The sequence below is a fragment of the Odocoileus virginianus genome, chromosome 21, assembly GCF_023699985.2.
Source record: "Odocoileus virginianus isolate 20LAN1187 ecotype Illinois chromosome 21, Ovbor_1.2, whole genome shotgun sequence".
NCBI lineage: Eukaryota > Metazoa > Chordata > Mammalia > Artiodactyla > Cervidae > Odocoileus > Odocoileus virginianus.
The window spans coordinates 56,184,114-56,207,622 of NC_069694.1; the positions used below are offsets into that span (position 1 = coordinate 56,184,114).

The window sequence follows — 23,509 nt, forward strand, 5'->3', positions numbered from 1 at the left end:
CAGCGCTCCGCAGCGAGAGGACCACCGCCGGGAGCAGCCCCATGCACTGCAGTGGAGAGAGCCGGCATGCGGAAGGCCCAGCCCAGCCATGAACAAACACTTTATTTAAAGGGACTTCCCTGGTGGTCCAGTGGCTAAAAATTCACCTTCCACTGCAGGGGACTCAGGTTCAATCCCTGTTCAGGAAACTAAGCTAAAGCCGGTGCACCACAACTACGGAGCCTGTATACGAAAGGTTCACATGCCACAACTAAGACCCACTGCAGCCAAAAATAAATAAATATTAAAAAAAAAAAAAACAGTTGTGAATACCATCTGACTGATGAAGAACTACATAATAAATTGATCGTAGGCCAGCAACATCCCCGATCAGCCACCACATTTGCATTTTGGCATAATGATGCAAAGAGTTGACTCATTTGAAAAGACCCTGATGCTAGAAAGGACTGAAGGCGGGAGGAGAAGGGGACAACAGAGGATGAGATGGTTGGGTGGCATCACCAACTCGATGGACATGGGTTTGGATAAATTCTGGGAGTTGGTGATGGACAGGGAGGCCCGGCGTGCTGCGGTTTGTGGGTCGCAAAGAGTCAGACACGACTGAGTGGCTGAACTGGTAATGATCATAAAAAGAGAAATCTAAAAGCAAGGTGAAGCACATGGTGAAGCCATGTCTGCTGTTAGGGACATCTGGTCCCGATGTCCCACTGACTCACCCTGAACAGGCCATTCAACCTTTGCCTGTTTTCTCACCTGTAAAATGAGGGGGCTGGATCAGATCGTCCCTAAGGTTTAATTTATCTCTGTGACCACACAACTAGGATTTCTTACTGCCTTTTCACTTTGGAACCCAAGGCCCCCCTGTGAGTGACACTAAATCTTGCCAGTGACATTCTTGTATAGGTCCAGGCTCTGTCTCCAGTTCTCTAACCATTTAGATAGATGCTGCACCGTAGCTGTTATGGTTATACTCTGCTTTTCATGCTTGATTCCTCACAGAGGGGGGAAGAGCCGTTCCGCCTCTAAGAAGGCTCACTCACAGGATCCCAGCCTCCACCACGAGAGCAGAGGAGGGAGAGACCTCTGTACTTACTGCAGTAACACCTAAATGAAAATTGAGCTTTCAGAAATTGCCATCTATTTTTTTTATTTTAATGTAGGGGTAGGGAGGTGTCTGTATCGTGGCCATCTGTTTTCAAGGTTAATTAACACCCCCTCACTTCTGGGTTTCCCTGTTTCTCCTCCTCTGCCTGGAATACAGCCCTCACATTGTCATATAGCTAGTTCTTTCCCGTTTTCGTATGTCTCAGCTGCACCCGAGAAACAGTCTGTGGTAGACACCATAGCAAGGCTCTATTAACACAATATCTACATCCACCTTTTCCGAGCAAGCCCTCGTTTTCCAAAGAGTCAAGAAAGCTCAAAAATTTATTTCCCAGACTCCCTCTCATCTAGGGTTCCAGATGAAATCTGGTTTCTCCCATGAGGTGTACTTGAGGGAGACCTGGATTTCAAACCAACACAGGAGGAGCCCATGTTCCTGAAATGTGGCTCCAGAGGCCGTCAGCAGCTGCGGAGGCTGCAGTTCCAGCGGACGCTTTCTGACTCCCAAACCGTGCTGCCCTGGCTGACTCTGGGAGGAGATGCTGTAATGGGTTTCTGGCTCTGGCTTCCATGGGGGTTCCCACACTGAGCCAAAGCTACAGTTCTGTTGCAGGACTAATTCCTGAGGTCCTCCATCCACCCGCTCCAATTATGTGTAAGCACTTAATTATTTTCTGCTTTAAACAGCTCAAGGAGCTTCTGTTATCTGCAACTGAGTCCTGATGGCGCTCTTTGGGCAAAGTGTCGGTGGGCAACAGGTTCTCGGGGTGAGGCCTTTGGGTCAGAGAGCTCTCTTGGACTTGAAGGCAGAAGAGAATCAAGTTTCCGTTACAGCAGCACCTCTCACAGTCTGGTTCCAGCGTCTGCAGTGGCATCTGGGAACTTGCTGAAAATGCAAATTCCTGGACTGTAACACAGAACACAGACAGTGAAGGACCGGGGAGCCTGCAGGCTCCAGTCCACGGGGTCGCCAAGAGTCGGACCTGGCTTATTGGCTGAACAGCCACCAACCACACAGAACTACTCAATCAGAAACTCTGGGAGTGGCGCTCAGCCACGTGTATTATAATGAAACTTCCAGATGATTCTGATGAGTGTGGAGCTGTGAGAACTGCTGCATTAGAGTGGTTATTAATAACCAATAGCATGTAACAGTCACTGAAGTCATCACTTGCAGTTATAAAGAAGGAAATCCTTCTTGAGGACCCGTGATGGCTGCCGTTCATACGGTGGGGGAAGGCTGCTTCCAGCTGCTGTGGAAGGATTACAGAAAGGAAGGAGAAGCTCTGGGCTATAAACTGTGAGGCCAAGTCATGATCAGAAAAGGAAAGAGTTTTTATGGCATTCCTAAAACATTCTATTTGTTGAAGCACTAATGCAGCCAAAACCCATGCTCAATCTTATCCTACAGGTTGCTGAATTACAGTGGGATGAAATCAGACTTGCCACACCTCATACATGAACATCAGAGCACTGACCAGGAGCGAGTGAGGCACCAGGAATGACACTGAGACATTTGAGAAGGTGTGGATAACTACACACACCAAACCGCTCAGGCTGGGATGTCTAAGGTGTGGGTAACTACACACACCAAACCGCTCAGGCTGGGATGTCTAAGGTGTGGGTAACTACACACACCAAACGGTTCAGGCTGGGATGTTTAAGGTGTGGATAACTACACACACCAAACCGCTCAGGCCGGGGTATGTCTAAGGGGTGGGTAACTACACACACCAAACCACTCAGGCCGGGGTATATCTAAGGGGTGGGTAACTACACACACCAAACCGCTCATGCTGGGATATGTCTCTATAGTATAATTTACAGTGCCTGTATTTTACAGTCATAGCACCTTTTTTCCTGATTATAATTACATAATATTATATACTTATGCTATACATATAGTCCCTCACTATTCTTTAAGTTCCAAGAGGGCAGAGATTGATTATTCATTGTTATATCTGCAACACCTAACATAAAACAGGAGATAAATATGAATGTTAAAAACAAATTGTGATCAAGCACCTAATCAATTAATAATATTTAAATATATTTAATAATATTTTAACACAATATTTAATAATATATAATATTTAACAATAATTTAATTTGGTAAGAGCTATAATACAAACATTAAAATTGGTAATGAACCATGCTATGTCAGACACAACAGATAAACTGTAGACTGTGCCTTCTCTTATAGTTCAAGTATTCACTTTATTTACTTTTGAAAATTTTTATTTATAGCTGACTTCCTTCTTTCATTTGCACAATGAATACTTCACATTATAATTTTAAAAACTCAGTGTAAGTGGCAATAAAGTTTGATTCATTCACTGGCGAGAACACTGGAAACTCAGGATGGGAAAACAATTACCAAAACTTTTCTGCTTTTTTTTTAGCAGCTCTCATAGGAAGTGACTTAAAATGGTCAACTCAAGGTGACTTCCCTCAAGTAGAGAACTGGTTATATATAACTCATAAACAAAAGGTTTCCGTTTATCTTAGAACACATGGTGCTTTTCTCTACCAGTAAGTTTTCCACCTACCTGTTGTTGTTCTTTGGCTAATTAAAAATGAGTATATACTTTTATATACCTGTTAGCACAACTGACACCAGCGTGGGCCCATGTCGACCTTCCACTGACCCTCCCCAGGACTGTACTATGTAGTAAATAATTTCTCTGTCATCAAGGGCTTTGTAGTTAATAGATATCGTTTAGGTCCAGGTGACCTCTATGCTCTGCTAGCTCCAAACAATGGTGAAGACTTTCCCTAACATACTCCCAGTACCTGTAAGACTAGTTACCCATGCATAAATCTTGACCTAGGAATGCACTCCCTGCTTCTACGCACCTCCCCCCATACCCCAGGGAGGCTATAAAACTGTCCCAATGGGCCCCTGTGGTGTGGAGTGCAGCACTGGATGCTTCCAGACTGTTGCTCATCTGATCCCACCCTCTAAGTTACCTTACACTAAAATGATCCATCGCTTATATGGAGCTGCCTGCCTCATTTAAAGAGACCTTCTCAGGTCAGTGGGCACTTTCAGTTCCTCCCCTACTCGAGCAGCTTTCCTGGGTGTGCGTAATTAGGACAGCTTAAGCAAAAAGACTTGGAACATGACAGGGAAGATGAAGGCCTCAATGTTGCTTCTCCTGTATTAGAACTGACTTTCTTCCCAGTATCACCACTACTAACAGTAACTGGTACTTAATGTGTATGTGGAGGGGGCAGATGCACCAGAAACTCTGGGCACTACAACTCTCTGAAGGAAGTTCCTTTATTATCCTCTTTTTAGAGGAAGAAACTGAGGCATAAAGAACAGAGGCACAGATTTGCCTGGCATCACAGAGGTGGAATCTCAACCCAGACATCTCTCTCTAGACTCACATTCTTAACCATCATGCTATATTCATGAAACTGAAAGCTGACAACGAAAATGTATCTCAGCACCCCTCAACACGACCAGCTCTATGACCAGTTAGCAGGTGGTTTTATTCAACTATTAAATTATTTCTAGCTTCATAATCATTTTAAGGAAAAAGAAAGTATAATCTTATTGAATGCTTTAAAGGATTATGAACTGTGTTATTTCATGCTAGATTACAGACTTTCTAAAAGTCTGAATTTTCCAGAATCATTCAACAAAGCATGTAAACCAGGTTCCTGCTAAGCAATCACTAAATAGTAGCTATTTCTATTATTATTATTAAAATATGACTCAAGGACTAGCAGTCTGATGGAGAAGACAGACACATAAATAATTGAAATATACAGATTTTTAAGTAACGACAACACAAGTATGCTGATAGTTTGCATGAGTGATCGCTAACACAGTGATGGAGAACTGAAGTACACATTTACTGTTTTAAAGTCATTTCGAATAGTTAATTCTGACTGGCCACAGGGTGCCCAAATTAAGCACTTCTGCGTGTGTCTGTGACGGTGTTCCTGGAGGAGCCGAGCATTTGAGTCAGTTCCCTCAGCAGGGCAGACTGCTCTCCAGGGGGGGTGGGTACCAGCCAGGCCACGGAGGGCCTGCACAGAGCCTAGGGTGGGAAAAGGAGGAATTCGCCCCTTTTTGCTGCCTCCACCCTGCTGGAGTGGGGACATCCCGTACCTTCTCAGGCTCTTGGACCGGGATTTCAGCCATCAGCCTGCCCTGTTCTCAGGCCCTCAGACCCCACCAGACGACACCACTGGCTTCCTGGGTCTCTGGCTTGCAGACAGCAGACTGCCAGACTTCTCCGCTCCCGTAATCACGCGAGTCAATTCCTAAGAATCTCTCTCATGTATATACAAAATCTCTACTGGTTCTGTGTCTCTGGAGAACCCTGACTAATGAAGTCATCTATCTTTATAAAGTCAAGGACAGTCAGTCCTGAGCTTTATCAGTACCTTACTTAAGGCACATGCCAGCCCTTCTCTTACTCAACTATCGCTTATTATGAAGCAAGTCTTCACACAACGGACGGGGACAGCCTGGAGTCCCTGCTACACAACCATGCAAAGAAACTTGATAGGCGAGAATGCATTTAAAAATGCATAGTCTCCATGAGCATAAAGCACATGCTCATGGAAAATAATGATACACTTGGGTAAGGTAAATGTAACGGTCATTTAAAAATTATTGAGTTTCATATTTTTGGTGGATGCTCATGAACAAAGTTTAATATTTAGCCTGTGGCAAAGTCTCTGATAACCTCAGAAGAAAATACAGACATGTGGCTACACAATGTGCTCAACTGTATGATCTTTAGACAAAAAAGGTCACACTGTAGTCAAAGGCATTCGGCCTGCCTTAGGTCTGACATATCAAGTATCAGGAGGTAAAACAAAAATCAGAGAAACAACTCCTAATAGCCAACTGTTAACAACAGGCTCCTTATTCAGAAAGTTATTTATCATAATAACTCTGAAAAGAAGGATGGCTACTGAACTTGGTCTTCTATAAAATGTCAAATTCTTGCAATTAGCTTCAGTGTTTTATGAAGGCATTTTGTTACATTCCTCTTTGATGTTTATTCAACACAAATGTAAAGAGGAAAAGAGATTTTCCCCAATGATACATTATTTAAGGAAGTTATCTACAGGAATAAAATTAAGATACTTGGCATGTTTATTGGCAGCTGCAAGGAGAGACGCCCAGCCAGGTATTTTAAGCTCTCCGCATCAGTCTTCAGTCACTCTCTCACCCCGAGGCATTCTGTACACAGCAGTCTGGGGCCAGGTCTTTGAACAAAGCCACACTGCAGCCATCACGTTACACCTTACAGACGTTTAATGTCTTCCTCGTGTTTAATGTGCACAGAAAATGTGTTCTTAAAGAAAAAGCCCCACACAATTAGTGTATAAGGCTGTTAGACTATATCTTTCTCTAAGAAGATTCAAATGCAAATGAGAAAGAAACATTACTCATACAAAAAGAGGTGAATACTCCAACTCAACACATGGAACCAAATCTTAAAGAGAATGAAGAAGGGAGTAAGGCACACCGGGACTAGATTAGTGTATTTTCTTCAGTAACTATACCAATGTATTTTATGATTTCTCCCTTCCTTTTAACATTATATAAATGGATTCCTTTAAATCGCAATACAGAAGAGGCACAGACTGTAAAAAACCCTGAAAAATTCGCATAAAGTTTTTTAAAACCATGTAAAGAAGGCACATGACTGTGTCAAGATTCTAATAAAGTCCATACCTGCTTATAAGTAAAACTTCAGAGAAAATGTGTGACTGCAATTGGGACTAATACACAGATCTGGCTAACATCCAGTTAGTACATAAGAAGCTCAAGAACAGTGCCACCATACTTTGGAGTTAAGACTGCCATTGGAATTAATCCACTTATCAAATGAAAGTAGGAAGAACCAAACAGAATCTATTAAATCTGGCAATTGGAAGACATACAGCCCAATTCATGTTATAGACATCTATAAAAATGATGCATCAACTGACCATGTAGAGGAAGTGGAAGGACCCAAACTGTTCAAAAACGTGTCCAGCACTTGGTGAGGAAGCAGGTGCCTTACTGGATGCCTTGTTACTATACACAGCTCAGTGACACTGGTTGTCAAGCTCACAGGGTCAACTCTCCTTCATTATTATCTGCTCAACATTTTCCACTTATAAAATTTGATTATCCATAGAGATTTTTCCCAAAGAAGTCCCAAAGAAGGAATGTGATGAGCATCTTGACATAAGGAACTGGCTCTGTCCTCTAACACTGCCTTCGGCATTAAGAGATTTGAATTAGGCATCTGGTTTTGCCCCTTACTGCTGGTACCTGTGGCATTCACAGACATGCCTGTTCAAGAGGGTTCATGTGAAGTTACTGAAAGGGGAAGGTCAGGATGAGGTATAAATTCTGTCCTAGGAAATCCTGTCTGAGTGGGTAGTTTCTTCCTCTCTCACTATTTTGGTACAGAACTTTCAGGATCACAACAGGGTCTTAGTTTGCTTTTAGATACAACATCTGTGATTAAAGAAATTGCTATAAAATAGAATAAGCTATAGGGACTGGAACTGAATCAGCACTGACTCCATGACAAAACTGGGAAGCTCATCTAAAAAAACTAAGCTCTACTAGATATTTATTTACTGTTATTCTAGCAAGAGAAGGCAGAAAAGGCAACCGATCAATCAGATACGCAGCTACTTGTAATAAACACTCATTTCATTCTGATATCTTAACTATGACTTTCTAATGATCATAGCCAGGTCAGCTGGGGTCCTTTTATTTTTATCTCAAAACTTGTGACAAAAGATCATTAAAGGGCATATGATGAAATGCTTGTATAAGGCTTAAGCCAACAAAAAATAAGATTAAAAATAGGACAAAAATGTCAAGTAATGCAAGGGCAAAAAAGGGATTCTGAATTTCCCATCAATTTTGTTATACTTTCTGCTGTAACTGAGACTTTTCTGAACACAGAAATATTTAGTGTACTTAAGCATAGTATTTCAAGAATGCATTTCTAAAAATAAAAATTAAGCAGTTGACAGCTTTAGAATTATTTTAGGTTTTAAATTGAGATGAACCATCAGACACATGACTAAGATAGCAATTCTGATAATTACTGGATGAGGCAGGCACCTGTGTAGTTGGGGCTGCAAAGGAATTTTTATTAGGTTGATAGAAAACAGAGTTGAAATCATTTTCTGAATTTCAACCAATTTAAATGAATTATCTGACCTATGTTATCCTATGTTATCCTAAATTTCTCAATGCAGCTGCCAGAAATCTCTTTTCCAAATGGAACAACAGATGGTTTTGAACAATACTGCAATACAGCAATGCTCAGTTTTTCCAAAGTGTTTTTCTCTTGCTAAAATTATAAACATGATTGAGAAAATAATTTTCAGATTTTTCTGAAAGACATGCTATTTTCAAAGTAAAAAGCAAAATTTAATATCCTAATGAATTTTTTAGCATTATCTTTGCTAGTTTTTATCTAAAACAACACATGGAAGAGTGTAACCTAGCCTCGTTTTGCAGTAATGTTAATCCCACAGAGCTTGCAAGCACTTCAAAATGCTTCTCTCCATGTGATCATTTCCTGCTCACAGTATGCAGTTAGTGCAAAACTCTAGCACTCTAGGAGGATTAGACAAATGGGCAATTAAGCCTGATGTGAGAGATACTTTAAACTTTTAAACCTTTGTAAATAATTGAAAAACAACTCATTCCTTCAAACATCATCATGAACAAAAGAAATACAGCCAATTCCAATGAGGCTAACCCCCAGAGAAGCTTAACCTTTCAGATGAAATCAGCTTCCTTCGACTGTTCTTGGCAGATGACTCAGCTTCAAACTCAGTGATTTAATCAAGAATCTGCACGTCTGGTCCCTCCTTCCTTTCCTAGCTCATTCTCTCCAGGGCTGTGCAATGATGTGTATTCTTTGGGTCTGGACAGTCTGTCCTGGTACCTACTCACAACCTGGGAGATCCTGAGTAGGGCAATCTAAACTCAACCTCAGATTCCATTTTCAAAATGCTAATACTGACCTTACAGGGTGGCTGTGGACTTAATACACTTAACACACACAAAGAACTTCAAACACACCATGTGTGGGGTAAGTGCTCAGTGAGTGTGAGGCTTCCCTGGTGGCTCAGATGGTAAAGAACCTTCCTGCAAGGCAGGAGACCCAGGTTCCATCCCTGGGTTGGGAAGATCCCCTGGAGAAGGGAGTGGTATTCTTGCCTGGAAAATCCCATGGACAGAGGAGCCTGGTGGGCTATAGTCCATGGGGTCGCAAAGAGTCAGACACGGCTGAGTGACTAACAGAGTCAGTGTAGCTATTATTATCACCCCTTTTCTCTGGTCTTGGCCAAAGAGACGTCTCTGTGATGCTTAGACCACTACAAGGCCCAGATCTATGTCACCGTCCTACATTCTTAGTCTCACGCTCACCCTGGACCTTCTCCCTTTGTCCACGAACGTGTTGCCTCCCCTGCTTGTGAGCAAACTGCTCACAAACACAAAACAAAACAATAAAAAACTTCACACGATGCAGCCAACACCCTTCGTAGCTATTTCATTCTTTCATACAAAACATACTTTTTAAACTACTATTCATTTCCTCTACTTTCTCACCATCTAGTCTGACCTTTTGCATTTTCACTCCTGAAGCTGCCTTCTCAACCATCACCTAATCACTGAATCCAGCAGCCTTTTCTCAGTCCTGTTTCTCAACCTTCCTGCAACAACTGATGGGATCTCCTTCCTCATAAAAACTGTTCTGCTTGCTGCCCTAGATCTGCCTCCCTGTCTAACTGCCATGTGTCTGCCTTAGCTGGTTTCTTTTCTTACACCTTCCATCTACACTATACCCCAACAGTTCTGCCCTTAGTCTTGTGCGTCTTTCCACATTCTCCTGCACTCGCTCCATTCCTATTATTTCACTGTCTTGGGACTCCACCCCAGGCCCTATCCCTTAACTTCCAAACCGCCGCCTCTCTTCTGGCCACCAGCCCCTCCCAACTCTGCACCTGCCGTTCCCAGTGCGCAAGATGTCTATTTGGTTTTCCACCCACATCTCAAACTTACCGTGTTCTGCATCAAATCTACCTTTTCCTTCTGAATATTTCCACTTTGGTTAATGAAGGGGATGATCATTCTTTGAACTACCAAGGCCAGAACGCCTGAAGCATCTTTAACCTCCTCCCTCCCTAAAGCTCATCACAGACAGGGCAGCGCTGACGGGCGGCACTCTGGAGACCGACGGTGCGAGTGTCTCTCCTGACTCTTCACTTCTGCTGGCGACCCTGGGCCAGTCCGCACGCTTCGGCATCCACGGCACGGCTTGCGCAGTTTACATGGGAAAGCGTATGTAAGGGCATGAGGGGCGACCATTTGGCAAGCCACAATGACGATGACAGAGGAGGAATCTCAGTGGCCTCGGCGGTGCTCTCACCCACCTGGCTCCCAGGACGTCCCACACACACTTTACGCTGTTTCACGTGAGCGGAAACGGAGAAGGCAGGCTTGCTTGTCAGTGTGGAAGTGCTTCGAGTTTTCATTAACCTCAACCAAGGCAATCTCAACCAACCCCCGAACTCAAGACCTTCTTACATATCAATGTGCTTTTGTCTCCTAGCATCCTAAATAAGAACTTTGTGAGAATTCAGGAATTGACCTTATTTGAACCCAATTTCAAATAACATTCTGCAAGCCGTATGGTTAGAAATTAAAACCATTCTCCATCTTTAATAACGCAGAGTACGTTATCAGTAATGAGCCATGAAATCTTTGTTGTTAGTACTCAAACCAAACAACCACCTTGCAATCCCCTGCCCACACTTCCCCAGGAACCAAAAACTAAATTTAATTTTGGCTTAAGAAAGATGTAAAGATTATAACAATTACTGGGAAAATATCAGAATCATTTAATGTGTTACAAAATCAATACAATGTTATCATTTGCTCTGTGTTATCACTGAACTTCTATCTAGCCTTGCAAGAAAATAGGTTTGATTAGAACTTTTTAAATAAATGTCCATATAAATATTTACCACATTTAATTAAAGGTCTAGGGGACCACTACCCGCAGCAGCAGCTGCCCTGAGAGAAGCATATCTACGTCTTAATTAGCTGCCTCTGGTTAGTCATTTCTACAGAGAAGGAGGAGGAGAAGGAGGATTACCGCTAAGGATTGGAGCTCTCTGGTCTCTTCCTCTGCAGCTGAAGCGTGATAAGACAGAACCTACGGGGCGAGAACAGAAGGAATGCATGTTATACAAGAGAGGAATACCCAACACAGACCACAACTTCAAGCCTGGGATTCTCCCAAGCCTTCCTGCAGAGGTATCTAGACTCCTCAGAACATCATATCTTCTTTGCTGCTTTCTTCAACAGAGAGAAAATCTCGGATTTTTATTCAAATGCTTCTTACGGAAACGGAAAGTTATACTCCCTGTGTTCAAAACTGTCACTTTTCCTCTGACAATGTTGATACAACAAACACATTATTTATAAGTCACACTATTCGCTCAAACTTGGCAGAAAATTCTGTGTTGCTTTTCTTAAACAAAAATACTGACTTTAGCTATTTTACTGGTGTACTGAGCCAAGATAAAAGACTTCTGCATAAGCTGACATTGTAATGTTGATACTAGGAAGAAAGCAGTCTAGAAGTGGCTCTTGGATGAGGCCTATAACCACTGTAGAATTCATAAGGAAAAACCGCATAGCAGAGAGATAAATGTCACACAGATTCAGGGATACTTTTCCACTCACAGGATTCAAGAATGGAGAAGAGCAGAAGTGGCCTATAAATCTATCTGTTAACAGCAGAGGACACCTCGGCCCAGGGAGTCTCATCACTTGGCTGTGAGCTCACACCCAGAGAGAAGAGGGCCTGGGACCCAGCTTTCATCTCCTAATCTCGTACACTTTTCACCATCCTGGTGGAGTTACAAGAAGATAGTAAGGCAGATTTACTATCTTCCTATAACTTAACATGTGAATCATTAATTCCCATTTTCAAAACCAATAACTTCCAAATGATGGGACAGTATTTTAGATGTTCTTCTAAACCAGGGTAGTTAAATTGTCATGTTAAATAGACATGTTAAATTGTCTATCATATTAAATATTTTTAAAAGTTCATTTTTGACAGAGTTAACACAGACTTACTAAAATCTCTTAAAGTTTTAGGGTCAGTGATAAAAAGGTACCTCATTTTCAGACTTTAAACAGTGAGTCAAGTAATTCAGTGGCCCAAACCAGTTTTCCTCGAACTAGTTTTTAAAATTGTAAGCAATTAAAAATCTAAAGTCAAATGGTAAGTATGTCTATATACTGTGATTCAGAACATTATAGTACGGTAATACATGTGACTTGTCTTACGGTTTGAGCCATTAATCACTAGGAAACCTAGGGAACCTCGGAGCTGCTGTTTCCCGCTGCCATGAGACTGACAGGTCACAGCTGCTGACACCAGGGGTGGCGGTCTGTTGAGAAAGGCTAAGACGGTGGCCCTGAACTAGTCTAGTATAAATCAATGCAATGCAAGATGGGCAAAGGAATAAAGGAATAACATGACACGCTAAGTTTAAAAAATTAATTTTATCACACGCTGAAGATAAAAACAGCACCATACTCATAGGGTTGTAAGGATTAACTTTCGTTAGTACATGTGAGAACACAGAGTAAGCATTTGATAAAGGTTAGCTATTTACTGTTGTTTTACTGTCATTATAATGATGTCTTCTAGCTCAAAATAATTCCCGAAGAAAACATAAGGGATTATGTCCCTAGGTTTTATCCAATGCCTTGGGAGAAAAGATTTTCAAGGTTAAATCTGTGATCATAGATATGATTTCCTACAATGAATTGAAATCAGTATATACTAAGTGAAAGTACAAGTACTCATTTTTAACTGAAATAAAACTACAGTGTAAAAGCAGAAACAAACCTCAGTGAGGAAAATACTCAGAAACTTTGAACAAAATTATACCTAGGATTTGTCTCGAAATAATCAATGGATTAATAGGGAAGAATAGAGCAGAGAAGTGGGCAAGAGTATGGATGGAATGATAGTAGCCACAGGTCAATAATTATTGAAGACAGCTAATGAAGACATGGGGGCTTCCTAGTTATCCTCTCTACTTCAGCATTATGTTTGAAATTTTCCAAATAAGAAGTATGTTTAAAAAGAGATTAATTTCTAATTGGTAGCTGGCTTAGAGTCAATTCTTCAGTACATCATGGAAACAGTAAAAAAATATGTTAAAGATTGTATATACACATGCACAAACATGTACATACATATGTATGCATACATTTAATGTAAAATATATGTATACGTGTGTGTGTGTGTGTGTGTATTTGAAATAGATTTCTACTGATTTCTAATCCAAAGTCTCTTATATAGTACTTTACTAAAATTGTTTGGAGTTTTATATTCACATTAGAAAGTATACCATCTTGGGTACTGGTAAACAGCTGGAGGAAAAGTTATAATCTGTAACTCAAACATTGATTTCTACTGATCTCTACTGGCTAAGAGCAGGTAAACACTAAAATATATTTCACACTAGTGTGTGAATGACTAGGGAATGCCCTTTCTGAAGTCTAACTCCCTAGACTGGTCCACGATGTAAGAAATTTCCATCTTGCACAAAGTGAATGCTCTCAGGCAGTCAGTGAGATGTCTGGAGACGGCTGGCCCACGTGGGTAGGCGCGTCCTGCTTGGGAGGGAGTCTTGTCTGAGGCCAGGCCCCAGGCCAGTAGTTCACACTCAGAATCACCTGGGGGAGGCTGGTAGGAACACACAGATTCCCAGCCTCCACCCAGGACGTACTGAATCAGAATTTTCTCAAGATCCACAATTCTGTAATTTGGAAGAGTTTTCCCCTTTTCCTCATTTCTGATTCTGAGTGCTTGGGATACGTGGTTTTGTTGTTTTGATGTGTAAACACAGCTGCTCATGAGGAGAAATGGGAGGCTCAGGCAGTGGAGAAAGGACAGACAAGGCAGGGACTATCATCAGTGTGAGCGGCTCCTCACTAGGGTCCAAGGACCGCTTTCAGCCCAGAGAGCGGAGGACAGAGGGGCCCGGGGCCTGAGCTTTGATGTGGTCGTATGACCTTTGACAAGTTTCTCAGCTATGCTGGGTCTCAGTTTCCTTAGCTGTTTAAGTGAGGAGAGAGGAAGCACGTGGTTCTCGGCCGGGCACAGTGATGTAACAGACCCCTGAGCACTCCGCAGGGAGGGGTGTCGGCCGAGAGCGCGCTCAGGGAGACCGAGGCGTCCTGCCGGAGCACCCACCTCCAACGTGACCATCTGCTTGGCCATGGCTCTCTCCACCGCTTCGTACATTTGTGTGTTCTGGATCCCCAAGCCACAAAAGATGACGAAAGCTTCCAGAAACTGTTCATCGTTTCGGTTGAAAGGCTTAACTTTGCCAGTGGTTTCCTCCATCTTATTAACAAGTTGGCAAACCCCTATAATAATCCAAGAAATTGAACAGATGTTACTATTCATAATCACAATATGCACTGACTTAAACACAGGCCCCCAAAGGTCTAGGGCTTTTCTTTTAGGAGTGCTTGGCATCTCCAAATAGGCAAAAGGATCCTCACACATATAAGCTAGAACAATGAACTGAGTTAATTTACATGCAAACTTGTTTCACACAGTCCTAAATGTATGTTGTCTATGTTCAAAAAGATCCTAGAGTACTATTTTCTTCCAGATTCTGTCACAAGTTTTATATCAGTTGAATCCCCAAAGACAATTTGTCCTTTGGAGACTAATTGGATTTTTGTACTCTTGCCAAGAGAACAATTTTGATGCACATCAGAATTTTGGGTCACCCAGGCTGCCTTTCCTTACTGAGAAATCAGAAGTTAAAAAACACAATTATCCACAAAACAGAATGCAGGAAACAGTTCACAGAGACAGTCTCAAATTCCAAGTATGTACCTCTGCATCCAGGAGAATATTTCCAATCATTTTTGATACTGCAAATAAATGCATTGTAGAAATGACTATTTACTTAGATATAAGAGCAGAATTAATCTTTGAAGAAAATCATAACCAAACCTCTCAAGTCCTGGTCTTTCTTAGAAAGTCAAACACATAGTATATATAAATGGAAGACTATGTCAAATCATAATTGAACTCGTTGTTCTATGGGGCTCCGATCGTAAGGGGTCTCTGCGAGGAGTCTGATGACCTTGTACCTCTGGGTAACAGTGCTGCTAACGTCCTGTCTCTTCTGTCTCTACATACATAACACAGACTTCCATCACGGCCCACTGTGGAGGAGGCGCAGTGCTCGATGCTTCAGGACACACATGGACTCCGGTCTGCATGATTCACACTATGAGAAAGGGACGCTCGCATCCGCTTTAAAGATGAAGACACTGATTCTCAGGAAGGTCAAGTCATGTGCTCCAGGGTGCTTATGTTTAAAATTGAAACCCCAGCTCAGCCTAGCCCCAAAGACCAGATTATTACCGTAGAGCTGCCCTGTGCCTTTTACCCCTGTCTGATGACTGTTGGCAGTTTCCTGACTACCTCTTGCTCACCCACACCTTTGCCTGCAGTCTTCCACTGGTCCCAGTCTCTTTCCTGTTGTCCAGGAGATCCCTACATGTAGATCCCTACCTGCCCTTCACAGGGAGCTCCCAGAGGCCTTCCACTTCCCCAGGGGAAGCAGACACCTCTCCTATCTCCTTAACTTTTATCAGCTGGAGGATCATGGGGAGCTTTATTTCTGTCTCTCTTTCTAGACTGTACATATCCTGGGCTTAAGAGATTTTATTTTTCAGTTCCACTTCCTTAGCTAGCCAGGCCTGGCACACAGCAGGACTCAAAAAATGTTTACCAAATTAACGAAAGGATGCAAGACTACAGTTCTGACCCAATTACTTTCCCATGAAGATTGTGGTTGGCTATCTCTTTATTTTTCCTGGAGCACAAAAGGATTTCAGAGAGTGTGAAATGATGCCTGGTTGCACATGTAGTCCCTTTATCACCACTGGTGTGCACTTTATTTTTAACACTACAAATTATCTGTATCCTCCTTCTGCTCTTTGTTTGTGGGAGTTTTTCTATTTAGTAAAGCCATCCTTATCTACCAGTATCACCACTGCAGAGGCTACGTCTCTAACACTTATTCCATCAAGAAAAACTTAAAATTTGGACACTGCAAGTAAAAACCATGAGTAAATGGCAATCAGCATGCATCATTTTAAAAGACCACATACCATGTACAGTGCAAACACAAGGGTTATGTCCTCCAACCTTTGTGAATCCCCAAATTATAAACATGGGACTGTTTATGTAGGCATCTGGCTATCTCCCACATCACATGTTCTTGAGAGTCATGCATTCCTTATCTTCATAGCACAATGTAACAGCTTTTCAGTTGTTACTAAGTTTTCTCCTGTTTGATGGCCACTTTTCATAAACAGGATTTTTCTTTTTGTCACTTCGTAAGATTGACTGTACACATGGAAAGGAGAAGACAAGCCGTGGTCATCACCCGGTCTGCTAGGCTTGGGGCCGAGGTAAGGAGCTCTTTCCTGGACAAGGGTTCAGATCTAAGCCTCAGTCAATCACTGAATGAATACATTGTTGTTTAGCCGCTCAGTCGTGTCTGATTCTTTGCAACCCCATGGATCACAAGGCTCAATGTGGCTCGCCAGGCTCCTGTCCATGGGATTCTCCCGGCAAGAATACTGGAGTAGGTTGCCATTTACTTCTCCAGGGGATCTTCCCAACCCAGGGATCGAACCTGTGTCTTCTCCTGTGGCTCCTGCATTGCAGGCAGATTCTTTACTGGTGAGCAACCAAGGAAGCCCAGTAAGTGGTATTAATTAATACCCCAGGAATTGAAAGGTACTAAAACGGCATATTCAGCATACAAACAGCAGGAGTTGTCTGTACCAACCACATCTTAGGGCAGAACAGCGAGCACGTGTCAGAACCCACCTCGACAGACAGGCAGACACAGAGTAACACTCAGGATAAGAAAAGGGGTGAGGACAAGTGATCCCTTTCGGCAGACAGGGTAATGCTCAGCATAAGAAAATGCATGAGGACAAGTGATCCCTTTAGGAATATACTTTTGATTCTTCTTTGAAAGCAGTCACATTTATAGAGAGCGTTCATGATAATCTCATTGATCTCTTTACCCTTCGTAAAATTTAACTCTATTAAACAGAAATACCTAAGTTGGAAAAAAAATCTATGAAGAATAAAAAGGTTTATAACAGGGTTCTTTGAGAAAATGTAAAGCTTGGACCCATTTACAGACAGTTTTCACAATGTGTTTCTTAAAGATGTGGAAGAATGGATGAAGAGGATAGTAATGCAATTTAAAACTGGTCATTTGAAACGCCACATCTACTAGCAAGTGATATAAAATCAGAAGCACTTACATATAAAAACAAAGTAGTCACTGCAGAACCAAAATTAAAACAGAATCACTCAGCCAAAATCAATCACTATGTACAACCACAAAATAAAATATTCAAAAACATATTAGGTGAAACCAAGCAGCACAGATAATAAAATATCAGTGTTATGTAATATTATTAGTTCACAAAGTACTTGTACAGACATTATTTCACATGCTCACAACAGCAGTTCTGAGAGCTGAAGGCCTCTGGAAATTATGCTGAAGGGAACTAGGTAGTTTCTCAAATCACACACTGAAGTTTCCTTTTCTATAACTCCAGGGGTCAGATGTTCTTACCAACCAGTTTTCCTGCTGGCTTTGTGGCAGAGCAGGGCGTCACCTCTTACATTCTGCCTGTGGTCTCAGGCCTTCTTTCCCACACAACATGGGGAGATGCCCAAACTGTTAATATTCACGGCTCAGACAGTAAAGAATTGGCCTGCACTGTGGGAGACCTGGGTTGGATCCTTGGTCAGGAAAATCCCCTGGAGAAGGGAATGGGAAGCCACTCCAGGATTCTTGCCTGGAGAATCCCATGGACAGAGGAGCCTGGCGGGCTACAGTCCATGGGGTCCACAGAGAGTCAGACACGACTGAGTGACTAACACACACAAGACCTGCCCTTTTATACCCTTCTGACCTACCTCGCAAAAAATTTTTTTCAAGATATTTTCTTCAAGATATTTGCCAATTATCTTAATTTAGGAAGTTTCTCGCTGTAGAAAAGATTTAATTTCTCAAGTAAGTCATCTTTTAAGTTTTCAACTATAGTGTCTTGCTTTTAAAAGAAGCTTCCTGTTTTAAGATTACATATAAACCAATATTTTCGAGCACTTTTACAGATTCATTCTATCATATTTAATCTTCTAATTCTACTTAATCTCCCACCCCCCACTAAATTGCTACTGGATTCTTACGAAAATTAAATAGTTATTCATCCTTTAATAATTTGTCACCTCAAATAATAAATTCACATTATTTCAACAATGTGCTTTTTTCACATTTAAATTTTATGAAATCAGTTTGCATTCTCATCAAGTGCTTGTAATGGTGTAATGGAAATCATGTTTTTCTTTCTTTGAGGTACATAAAATGGTGTCTTTCAACCAATGACATCTTAGAAACAGAATGTAGTCTATTATATACCAACACAAATTATATCGGACTTGGGTCGGCATTTAGACTTTCTATTGTGTTCCATCAATCTTGCCATCTTTTTGAGCACACATTTAATACTTTTAGTTATGTTACTTATACAGCATTATTTTAATTTCTGATAAGGCAATTCTCTATCCATCAACTCTGATTATTTTACACTATCCTTCCAGAAGAATTTTATAAATAATTCTTTTCATATGTTATCCTCCAGATGAATCTTTTATATGTTTGTTAAGAATTCCCTTCCCCTTTGAAAAACAATCTTATCAGGACGTGTATTAAAATTGAAATAAAACCTAATCTGCAAAAACTTAACATCTTAAAAAAATTCAGGGAATGTTTTGTCAGTTCATGTACTAAAGATTTTCAAGTTATCTAGTACAGTTATCTATCAAGTTATCTAGTACAGTTTTATAGTTTTCCTCACATAGATGTTCCTATTTCTGACAAAGTTTATTCCTTGTTACTAAATGGGATTTTCTTCCATTATTATTTTCCAACAAATTTGTCTTGCCATGTAAGAAAGCTATTCTCCTTTAACGATTTGAAAGCCAGGCGCTTTTGCAACTCTCTTTTTAGATAGCTACTTTCAGCTGATTCTCCTGGGTTTTTCCATTTAACAATCGTATCATATTGTAAGTTATTTTGCTATTTCCTTTTCCATACCTCACCTTATTTCATCCTTTCCTGTCCTCTGGTTGCTTTGGTAAGAATTTACTTTGGGTAATAGTGTTCTTTTTTTTTTAATGACTTAAAAAATATAACTTTTTCAACTAACTTCCATGAGAAATTTTAAACTCTCTTTAGTATTAAGTTAGTAAGTAAGTAAGTGTGAGTCGCTCAGTCGTGCCCGACTCTTTGCGACCATATGAACTGCCGCCGACCAAGCTCCTGTGTCCATGAGATTTTCCAGGCAAGGATACTGGAGTGGGTTGCCATTCCCTTCTCCAGGGGATCTTCCCAACCCAGGGATCGAACCCGGGTCTCCTGCACTGCAGGCAGATTCTTTAACAACTGAGCTACCAGGGAAGCTCCTTAGTATTGGTTATTATCAATTTTTATAGAATTTCTGTTTCATCAAAACATATCACTTTTTTGGTACAGTGTACCTTCTAACATCTTTTCATATTTCTTCTGCATCTATAATTACATTTGCTTTCTCATTCCTATTTGTGTTTCTCTTATTTCCCTCATTATCTGTGTTGGATGTTCATTTATTGCTTGCCCATCATCTCGTTTTACTTTCCCTTTTCATTTCATAAATTTCTCTTTTCAATTTCTTTCTTCTGCTTTCTTTCTTCCTGCTCATTTATTATTTGGGGGGCAGTGTGGGGAGTGAGATGAACACTTAGTTGAAATAATTTAATTATTTCCTGATTCAGCTCAGTTCAGTTCAGTCGTTCAGTCGTATCTGACTCTTTGTGATTCCATGGACTGCAGCACACCAGGCCTCCCTGTCCATCACCAACTCCCGGAGTCCACCCACACTCATGTCCATCGCATCAGTGATGCCATCCAACCATCTCATCCTCTGTTGTCCCCTTCTCCTCCTGCCTTCAATCTTTCCCAGCATCAGGGTCTTTTCAAATGAGTCGGTTCTTTGCATCAGGTGGCCAAAGTATTGGAGTTTCAGCTTCAGCATCAGTCCTTCCAATGAACACCCAGGACTGATATCCTTTAGGATGGACTGGTTGGATCTCCTTGCAGTCCAAGGGACTCTCGAGAGTCTTCTCCAACACCACAGTTCAAAAGCATCAATTCTTCAGTGTTCAGCTTTCTTTATAGTCCAACTCTCACATCCATACATGATTATTGGAAAAACCATAGCCTTGACTAGATGGACCTTTGTTGGCAAAGTAATGTCTCTGCTTTTTAATATGCTGCCCAGGTTGGTCATAACTTCTCTTCCAAGGAGTAAGCATCTTTTAATTTCATGGCTGCAGTCACTGTCTGCAGTGATTCTGGAGCCCAGAAAAATAAAGTCTGACACTGTTTCCACATCTATTTGTCATGATCTTAGTTTTCTGAATGTTGAGCTTTAAGTCAACTTTTTCACTCTCCTCTTTCACTTTTATCAAGCGGCTCTTTCGTTTATTATTTCCTGATGAATAACAGCAAAATATTTAAAGCTCTACATCTCCTCTGAGTACAGTTTTGACCTTACAGCTTGCATTTTTATATTAAGTTGAGGTGACCACTAATTTTCTGAAATGCTACACTTTCTTTTTTTTTTTTTCTTCATAGTGAAAACTTTTGTATTTGGAGTTAGCCAGCTGGACTCAGTTTAGATGATCCCAATTTTGTTGGCAACATCCAAAGCATCATAGTCAGGAGCCAGTCGAACATATGCCTTCTTCTCTCCATCAGGCCTGATCAGAGTATTGACCTTAGCCACATCAGTGTCAGAGAGCTTCTTCACAGCCTGTTTAATCTGGTGCTCGTTGGCCTTAACATCCACAACGAACACCAGTGTGTTGCTGTCTTCTATTTTCTTCATGGCTGACTCGGCGGTGAGGGGGAATTTGATGATGGCGTAGTGGTCAAGGTTGTTTCTCCTCGGGGCGCTCTTCCGAGGATATTTGGGCTGCCTCCTGAGCCGCAGTGTTTTGGGCCGCCAGAAGGTAGGTGACGTCCGGATCTTCTTTTTCTTGTGGCTGTGGACACCTTTCATCACTGCTTTCTTGGCCTTCAACGCCTTTGCTTTGGCTTCAGCTTTAGGAGGGGCAGGGGCTTCCTTCTTCGCCTTTGGCGCCATCTTCATGAAAAGGGTTTCTGAGACTTCTTACCACGGGCTTATAGAGCCAACTCTCTATACTTTCATTTTGACTTTTGATTTCTTCTTTGACATTTGGGAGAATGTTTTCAGTTTCTAAGGGAGCTTTTCCCTTCTAATTTATCCTTTTATTATGCACTTCTGGTTTTAATGCACTGTGATCCATGACAGTGGTTTTCAATTCTACTTTCCAGAAATGACTAAGTTTATGTTGTATGTGTGTATTTGTAAATTTCTAATGGGTATTTGAAAGAAATTTGTGTTTTTAAATTATGACATATAAAAGTAAATGCATGCCAATTAAATAATTTCATTTTTAAAATCAATTCTAATGTTTCCTTTTTTCCTATTTAGCATTCTAAGAAAAATATATTAAAGACTCTCATTGTGACTACCATTTTGTCCATTTCTCTTTGTATTTGTAATAGCTTTGACTTTCATATGTCAATGATGTTATTTACTTTATTAGAGGCATTTATGACAATTACACTTCCCTCTGTGAATTTAACTTATTCATTGCAAAATGATTCTGTACATTATGCTTTTATCTTAAAATCTACCCTGATACTAATATTGTTATCTCTATTCAAATTTTGCCCATTTTGTGTACAGCAAGTTCTTACAAATAGTATACACTTCATATTAATATGTTCTAGAAATCCCGCAGTGTTTGTGGTCCAGCAAAGGTAAGTTCTGTTTTCCAGGGCTACTATGAAGTTTCCCTTATTTTTCTATTTCTTCAATCAATTCTTGAAACTATAATCCTTATGTTTATTTTCATTCTGTAGATTCTCACTTTTATAAGTTAAAGATATAATATCTCATTTTCTTCCAATTACTACTGTCCCTACAGTCTTATTTTCTGGTGCTTCTTGTCATTAAAGGCATTTTACAATTCTCTAACTGGGAAAAACTGGATACCTTAAGCAACATAGGCAATACGTACCACGTATGACACTGCACAATGTAATTATGTTTGCATTAGGAAAATCCTAGCAAATATTTTCACAAACAACTGAATAGATTGCCAAATGATATAATTTAATATGAAAAATAAAATTAAATAGTCAAATTTAAACTTATATAATTTTACAGCATTTACTTACGCCTCGGAATCATATTGCCACACATAGATGAGCAGAGAATTAGTATGAGTTTAGAAAATACATTCAGTAAGGAACACATACTTCTCTCTCTAGCTTCACTGTGTCAATAACATGTGGTGTAACACTATGATTTGTATTACTTTTTCACTTAAAAAAAGAGATATAAATGTAAGTTATCTAAAGTAGAAATGTTCTCAACAACTTTTCTTTTTGGATGGGAATGGGACTAATTTCTTCAAAACATGCCCTGAAACTGACATGGAAAATAGGCATAAGTATTTCTAGTAAATGTAAGAAAAAGACAGACTTAATCTAATAAATAGGGGAAATAATTGGTTAAAATAAATGAATGCTTCATGAGGAAAGGAGCTTCTTAACAGTGTTGGAAACAAAGTGGTGGAAACATTCTGTATCAGCCAGACCACTGAGAAAACATTTGCTACAAAAAAATACCTCGGAGAATACATTTAATGATACAACAGGCCCTGCACTGGTCTAACGTCTACAATTTCATCTAATTGTCAGTAATGGAAAAAAAGGAAGGAAAGAAAGATTACAAAAAACACATGGGCCCGTCTGTCTTTCCGCATGTAACTCTGTGGGGATTCTGTACTAGAATTACATAATAGCAAAATCTGGTCTGTGACATGTAAGAAAAATTATTACAACCATGCTATTTTCCATGCTACATCTGTGAGTATAAAGTACAGTTGAGAATTCAAATTCTCTGTTTTGTCACACTTACAGAACAGTGGGGAACACTGAAAATTTTCCCTATTGGAATTACCTTGAACCCTCACCAGAAATCTCACTAGGGTATTTTTCTTTCTTTTAATTGGTAGGGAATTTTTCCTTCCCTAAAACATTTGCTTACTTTTGACCCTTGTTATCAAATATGAGAGACACAAAATGTATGCAAACAGAAATCTGATTATTTTAGCTG

At 40.7% G+C, this 23,509-nt stretch overlaps 1 protein-coding gene and 1 pseudogene across 1 annotated transcript in view; both read right to left on the bottom strand.

Moving 5' to 3' along the window:
* Positions 1-23,509, bottom strand: part of PDE5A (phosphodiesterase 5A) — a gene marked incomplete at its 5' end in the record, with an annotated part of 112,625 nt that overhangs the window by 41,777 nt on the left and 47,339 nt on the right. The window contains 2 exons of the mRNA XM_070452386.1: positions 11,259-11,318; positions 14,388-14,563. Coding sequence (XP_070308487.1) covers positions 11,259-11,318; positions 14,388-14,563 — 236 coding nt within the window. The remainder of the gene's footprint in view (positions 1-11,258; positions 11,319-14,387; positions 14,564-23,509) is intronic.
* LOC139030248 (large ribosomal subunit protein uL23 pseudogene) lies at positions 19,936-21,753 on the bottom strand (annotated as a pseudogene).